The sequence below is a fragment of the Zeus faber genome (genome assembly GCF_960531495.2).
Source record: "Zeus faber genome assembly, chromosome: 4".
Taxonomy (NCBI): domain Eukaryota; kingdom Metazoa; phylum Chordata; class Actinopteri; order Zeiformes; family Zeidae; genus Zeus; species Zeus faber.
The window spans coordinates 20,105,659-20,113,749 of NC_137191.1; the positions used below are offsets into that span (position 1 = coordinate 20,105,659).

Genomic DNA, 8,091 nt, shown 5'->3' on the forward strand with positions numbered 1-8,091 from the left:
TGAACCGCATGGAGTGTGGTCCTTCACAAGTTAAGCTACCTAATGTGTTCCCATTCTGCATGAAAATCACCTAATGTAATAAATCAACCATAAGGTAATTTGGATCAAATGGAAGATACAACTGAGGATCATTAAGATATTATAAGTACAAACAGTAGCCTATTGGTTCAAGGATGAAGCCTCATGTGAACCCCAGAATTCATCTTGGCTCATATTGATATTAATTCCCTACAAATACTTACAATCAGATGCATTTTGGTAAGACGTAAACCAGAGAGACCAACCGGTCAACCTGCCTCAATTTGTCCTGCATAACTACATTGCATACATTATCGAAAGCCTCCATCGTGCTGGGATAGTCTGAAAAAATGAGGGGCGTTAAACATTGCAGATGATGCAGATGAGGTCCTGACAGGAAACAGATAAATGTGATAGTGCGAGAGTTCGAGCTTGGGGTCAGATTAGAGATGGATTGATATGGCCTTCTCACTACAGATACGGCGTGCTATATGAGTTATATATAGAACTAAAATAAAAGCCCTTTTTAATGTCAATCCTTAAAACATACAACCGTACTGACAGAATTAAAAAGATAAGGGACCCTCCCTCAAAGTGGCTGACAATGGGAATAACAACAATGGCAACAATGCAGACAAAATAGCTTTTTTCCACATTTTTTCCACAAGGTTCAACTGAGCACAAACTTTTAATTAAGTAAGTTAAGTTTATTTATATGGTGCCTCTCAAGACACAATAACATGAAAATATATCGCATAAAACATAATCTTAGTCACATAAATAACACAGATACAGACACAATACAAAGGCCGAAATGAAGCAAATGACACGAAGGCTTTGGTTGCTTTTGAGTCCAGTTTCAACCAACTTAACTTCACCTAACTTTATTTACTTAATGCTTAATTAACTTTTGTTCAACCTAACATCTTCCCTGATAAGCAGGATGGCACATTTCTGCAGAAAACACAGTGGAACCTGTTATAAGAATTTTATGTCTATGTTTTGCTGTACTTTTCACATGAACTTTTGTACAAGGTATGTGTACTTTGCTTTTCTTCTAAAGGCTAAATAGAGTTCATGTCTTAACTAGTCACTTCCTGTGCCATAATGTGATGAGGAGAAAGGCAACATGTCTCGACCATCAGATAAAGGGAACTTCAACAGATGATCTGTCTCAACGAAACTGCCCCATCAGCGAAATTGTCTCTTCAGCAGGACCCATGCGGAGGCGTCGCGACATCTGCTGACCGACATCTCATCGACTCGTCATCGTCTGTGGCACTCTGTTGTGTTGTTACACTGAAACTGCTCCTCTTGTACAAGAAGAAATACTTTATTAACCTAAAGTATTCGTCTCCGATTTCCTCTGTAACGATTAGACTGTCCACGAACAAAGTTTATAACAATTTAACTTTTACAGAACCCACTTTTTCACAACAAGAAGAATAAATATGAGAAATTAGATAGCTCAACTATAATTACCAATCTAATGGAATTGGGAGGCAGGTTTACAGAGGGGGTCGTTTTGGTCACTATTTTTTTTTAAAGGGGGGCACCTTGCGTCGTCCCTAAATTCAATAGGCCACTTCGATGCATTGGCATGATATCAGAGGGGTTCCAGTCCCATAAAAAAAAGTGGGAACCTTTCCTCCTTTTTCTGTGAATCAAACCCCAAGAAGTCCATTGAAACGCCAGGGAACCTTGAAGAGAATTACAGAGCACACTTTACAACCTCACCACACGAGGGAGTAGGTTACCTTCACATAACAGGGTGGAGCTTTGTCCTATAGGCTAGATCACGTATGAACAATTTGGTCAAAATGATGAGCTTAACCAGGCTGGTTTTCTTTTTTGTTTTGTTTTTATGGTGAAATATGTCCTTCCACTGATAGCACGTTAAAATAATGGAATTTTAAGATTTATTTTGTCGGAGCGACCCAGTTGTGTAAGTGCACCAAAGCCTTCTTCACCCTTTCTAATTTATTTGTCTGCAGTGAACTTGTCCCAGTGTGTTTGGTATTTTATCCTAAAGTCATAAATATCAAGACTAGACCATTATGCAATCTATGCTTTTTTTTTTTATTCCACAAAGTTTCACTTGGATGCTGTTTTACTTTACATTTTACCATCATAACATTAAAACAGTCCATGTCACTTTGTAGCATGGAGAGATTGGAGTGAATGAATTTTCCCGGGATTGTCCCAAACTCAGTGCAGACCGTGTGAACTGATGCGGCCCGGGCTGAGGGTGGCGCGCCAAGCCAGGGGATTGTGTGTGCGTGGGGCGGGGGACGCGCAGGGGTCACCACGGGTCAGAGCGCAGCGCCACACAACGCAGCAGTGCACGCTAATGCCTGAAATAACACAACTTTAACATTGTAATTTACCATCCCGTGCGTGTGTTTTCTGCATGTTTATGTGAATTGTGTGCATATAAGGCCCGTGGGCACTAACGCTTTTACAACTTAAAAAAAAACAAACTAACAACAAAAAAAAAAAAAAACTTTTACTCTATTTCCTATTTTTGAGTGTGGTTGTGCTTAAGAGGCTTATTGGTCATTATACATTTTTGTAAGTTTATCGCACTTGGCAATTTTTCAATTTGATTTTAGGATTTTTGTACATTGGCCATTTTTTTGTACATTTTTAGGATTCTTGCATTTAACCATTTTGTTGTGTTTTTATCCTTATCAGTTTATTATTGCCATCGTTTTTTATTTGAACTGCTATTATACCGCATCTATCTATCTATCTATCTATCTATCTATCTATCTATCTATCTATCTATCTATCTATCTATCTATCTATCTATCTATCTATCTATCTATCTATCTATCTATCTATCTATCTATCTATCTATCTATCTATCTATCTATCTATCTATCTATCTATCTATCTATCTATCTATCTATCTATCTATCGATCTAGACATCTATCTATCTATACATCTATCTATCTATACATCTATCTATCTATCTATACATCTATCTATACATCTATCTATCTATACATCCATCCATCTATCATCTATCTGTCTGTCTGTCTGTCTGTCTGACTGTCTATCTATATAATTTAATCCAATTGTATATTTATTGAAGGCTTTCTTTTTGCTTGGTACACTGCATAGGAGAATGACACAGACCTAAATTTGGGGAAATGTAAGTTAAATGAACCAAATTTTTGTCCTCATTTTTAAAATATATTAATTAGTTTATTTTTAAATTGTCTTTCCATTACTTTGATTTGCAGTAATGACAATGTTATTATATATATGACTTGAAATTGCTTACATTTCTCCGTGGACCACTGCAAATCTCATCACACAAAACACACACATCCTAAATATTTATGTACTCAAAGTGTGAGTCTTTGGTGAAACCACGAAATATCCGACGAGGTGATGTCTCCATTTGTAAAATCGAAGGCTCCCATACTTAACAAATTGAATTAATATTGCAATAACCTCAAAGTTCAAGTAAGGCACTTATTTAATTATTGATACTAAACATGTTCATTACATTTGTCTCAGAAAACAAACAAACAGAACGACGTGTTATGGGTCATGAGGATGAGCTTTTCTGAATTGTTGGTAATTTTTATATTTATTTAGATCTACCATGGGTCATCAGGAACGCTGCTGATGTAAGAATAGGCCCATGCCCATTTTAGTAGTTTTCATTTAAGAAAATAAAAGATACACAAAAATCTAAGAAAATAAAACCAAAGAGAACTTCACATAACGTCTATTTAAGTAGGTTAAATCTCGGTATTTCAACTTCAAACAATCCCAAATAAAGTAATTTAGGGCAGTCGAAATGTGTCCATAATAATTCCCACAAATCTAACAAATGCGCATGTATCTAATAAAACAATATTAAGATAATTGTCAGAATATTTTCGAAGACAATTATTGTTATTAAAGTAATCTTAATTGAACCGTAACGTATATTTTTAACATGTAGTTTCCCTGTGTGATAACTGTGAGCATCTTGGCGCTTTATTATGTCTTTATCTTTCGGGTTTACTTGGCAAATAATCCATCGTTTTTACACTAAACCCGCAAAAGGATATGTAATATATACGTTTTATTACACACAATACATTTTCGTTTTAGTCACATTTCAGAGGAAAAATGTATAAAACTGTTAACCCAGCCAGTTCATAATATTGGCTTTTGTGCCCCCATGCAACACGGTGGCGCTTTCCTCGCCGTGGTTCTAAAACTCTCCAGACTCTTTATCCGTCCTGTGAGCATCTCTTTCAATCCCCACTCTTTTCTTTTATTCTTCCACAAGGCTCACAGGATCAAATATATCAAGACTTGGCAAAACCTTTAAGGATAAAACGTCCTTAATGCGAAAAAACAAGCAAGAGAAGTGTTTTGGCGCATGAAACCAGTTTGAATCTGTGAGCCGGAGCGCACACAATAAACCTGTTGTTAACCTTGCTGTGAAGATATGTTTGAAGAAAACAGCCAATTGTTGTATGAAATGTATTCAAGTATAAAATAAAGCCCTTTGTTGGGGGAAAAACTTGTGCAATGTGAGGGTACAAAAGTCCCCTGTGGCATTTACCAGCAGCCTTTGTGAAGTTTGCGCTTTGGCGTCTCCACTTGGCGCATTACCCAGGCCCCCTTAAAACACGATTGTTTCTTTCTTTCTAATGACATTTACCGGATCAAAACATGCTGTTAATTCGATCAGAAAGCTTCACCCTTCGCAACAATAGCAGTATAATTTCTCCCAAAGTTTGTTAAGTTGACCGAAATTAGGCAAATGAATAGGGGTCTCCAGGCTACCCATCTTGCAGGTGACAGGGAATAATGCGCGTTCACACCAGCTGCATTCTTCTTTATTTCTCCCTTTCTTTCACAGCATTATTAAAATTTAGGCCAATGAAACTATTCACTCGACTGAATGGACATTTTCTTATAGGATAATAGGATACAAATTGAGCCTCTCCAAAGACTCTCCAGTGGTGGGTAACCCTCGTGTGCCAGAGGCTGCTGGAGACGCGCTGGCCCCGACGCAGACGACGCTCGTGTGCCGGGGCCTATCACACACCTGCCGGGAACTCCAACCAACATAAAGAACGTAAACAAAAAGCTCGCCACCCTTCATAAAAGATGGACGTGTCACCAAGTCGTGTGAGAAACGCCGAGAACAAACGGGGGGGACTCCGTCTCCAAAAGGTCTCCCCTGAACTCGGCGGAACAGCCTATTAAAGGCTTACTTAATTACTCTAATGACACTGGACAGGCCTTCAGACCCGAACCGGGCTCGCAGGAGAGTTAAGATCGCTTGCTGGGATTTGGTAAACAGGCGATCGTGTGAGAAACGCGAGTTGGAAAGAAAAGAGGCTCCTTTTTACGCTTTGTCTTCCAGTGCGCACAGTGCGCCCCGGCGGATCAGGGCGGCTCCAAGCGCTCAGCTCTTATTTCCCGCCTGGGTTGTTACTATGCAAATAATATTCCCAAAGTAATCACGTGTCCTTTGAACAGCCACGTGGATTAACAAAGCAGGTTTGCCCCCCTGCCAGCCCGTGGCTTTAGATTTTTTTTTTTTTTACTTTTTCTTTAAGTGATCCTAAACGCACACATTTACCAACGCCTGGTTTTAATCCCGTTGGAATAATTTACACCATGAATGCTGCAGTCCCCTGGATGATTCCCTTTATAAGGACCCAACTTTCCCCCTTCCAACTCCAGTCTACTCCATCACCTGCAAGAGGAACACTTTGACCCAACTCCCAGCGAGGCTGTTTTAACAACATCTTTGGCAGAAACTCGTCGATGGCATCGAAAATGAAGGATAGAAAGGTATGCGCGCCCTGTGCGCTGCCGCACCGCCAGCACCAAGAACATTTAGGCATCAGTTATATCATTTATTGGTATTTTTGGATATTTTTTCATGGTTTTTTTTATACCATTTTTGTAACTTAAAAACTACGGAACAACTTCTCTTGGGGAACGTTTGGCGTAAACAGAATCCAAAAAGGCGCGACGAAGTAGTGACCGCACGTCCTAGAATAACCAGGACGTATTTTTTAGTCTTTAAGAGTTATACGAGTCCAGTCTAATTGTATAATTTTCCTGTTAAATACATTACCAATGGATTACAAAAATGGTGTCAGGCACTTAAACCATTCGCACGCGTGCGCGCAAAACCAATTTGCGTTTCCGCGTCTTGGCGCAGCGGAGCGCACAGCGCGCACCGAAATCCGTCTCATGTCAGTTCTATAGCACCCTGTTCTACAGTTTTCTTTCTATTTTCTTGCACATGGACGTACGCACATCATTCTACACGATAGATTATGGCATTATGATTTGTTTAGCATTTTTCTTTCTTTGCAGAGAACTCCCATCTCCCACAAAGTGATTGAAAAAAGAAGACGGGACCGCATCAACCGCTGCCTGAACGAACTGGGAAAAACTGTTCCCATGGCACTGGCTAAACAGGTATGCCATTTACCCAATTATCCACCGAGGTTTTATTTCTATCATGATGCGTTCCTGGTAATTTACCAAAATATGTGGCAAAAAAAGGCTTATGTCTATATGTATATATCATGTTTCTCTGTCTGTGTTTTCAAAACTAGAACTCTGGAAAACTAGAAAAGGCCGAAATCCTGGAGATGACGGTCCAGTATTTACGCGCGCTCCACTCAGCGGATTTCCCCAGAGGCAGAGAAAAGGGTGGGTCTAGTACTACTACTACTACTACTACGATTATTATAATAACAATAATAACAATAATAACAATAATAATAATAATAATAACAACAACAACAACAACAACAACAACAACAACAACAACAACAACAACAACAACAACAACAACAACAACAATAATAATAATAATATCATCATTACTACTACAACTTAACACTACACAGATCAACTAATCGGAGATCTTTTCTATTTGTCTTTTTCCACCCAAACCTTTGGATTGTGGACCAGGTGCGTTTAACATCTTAAATCTCAATGTAAAGATTCCTTATGCATTTTATTGTCATTGATTTATTCCAGGGGAGCTGCTGGCCGAGTTCGCCAACTACTTCCACTACGGGTACCACGAGTGCATGAAGAACCTGGTGCACTACCTCACCACGGAGGACCGGGCCGAGACCAAGGACATCAAGTACGCGCGGATCCTCGCCTTCCTGCAGTCCAAGTCCCGGGCGGTCACGGAGCCCGTGTTCGGCCACGCTGTCGGATCGCTGGAGCCCGCGGACTACCTGGGCCAGCTGCACTCCTCCCCGGAGCACCAGGGCCTCAGTCCCACCGACGCGGTGTACCAGCACCAGGGTCCGCCCGGACACTTCTCCTGGCACGGCGCGGCGCGCAGCCCGGCGCTCGCCTACCCGCCGGTGCCCCTCAGTGCGCCCGCGCAGCAGCACGCCGGCTACCTGCAGCCGGTGCAGGGGCTGGACCACCACTACTTCAACATCATCGGTCACACGCACTCCAACGCCTTTAGTTTGCACAGTGCGCAACACGCCATGTAAAACGACCCCACCACTGTGTAATTGTTGCCTTTATTTATATCTTGTATATATGTGTATATGTGTGTGACAAAAATATATGTAAATATATAAAATATTTCTTACCTGATATTTCATGTTGTTTGTCATGATGAGATATAAGCCAAATGGAGACACAGGGCAGAATGGGAACTTGATATAAAAGGGCTTCACAATAATTACATTTGAATCAAAAGTCTGTTGATTTAACTGTAGTAAGGCGCGCATTGATTTTAAATATGTATTATCTATACATATCAGATGTAAAAACCTTTTTTTTCAAGACTAGCTTGATCACAATATGACCCAGTTCTCAGTGCATGATAACTGCCGAATATAAAATAGGAATGTCAGTGAAAAAAGCAGATTTCATATATTTCACAAATTAACTTGCCATCCCCTCGTGTAACTTCCATAATCTAAAAATAACTTGAAACCTGTTATTTAGTTAAATATGAGAGCATTTATCATAACATATATCTACTTAAAAGCAGAACAATGAGTTCTTTATCATTGTATCAAATATTTTATTTTTAGCATTTATTATTAATT

General features: G+C 39.8%; 1 protein-coding gene across 1 annotated transcript; it reads left to right on the forward strand.

Annotated features, from left to right (window-relative positions):
* Positions 1-5,797: 5,797 nt before the first annotated feature.
* helt (helt bHLH transcription factor) lies at positions 5,798-7,524 on the forward strand (the record flags this gene model as incomplete). Its single annotated transcript, XM_079999386.1, has 4 exons — positions 5,798-5,836; positions 6,371-6,475; positions 6,616-6,712; positions 7,046-7,524. The coding sequence occupies exons 1-4, from the start codon at positions 5,810-5,812 to the stop codon at positions 7,522-7,524; spliced, it is 708 nt and encodes a 235-aa protein (XP_079855512.1). The 5' UTR covers positions 5,798-5,809.
* Positions 7,525-8,091: the final 567 nt, after the last annotated feature.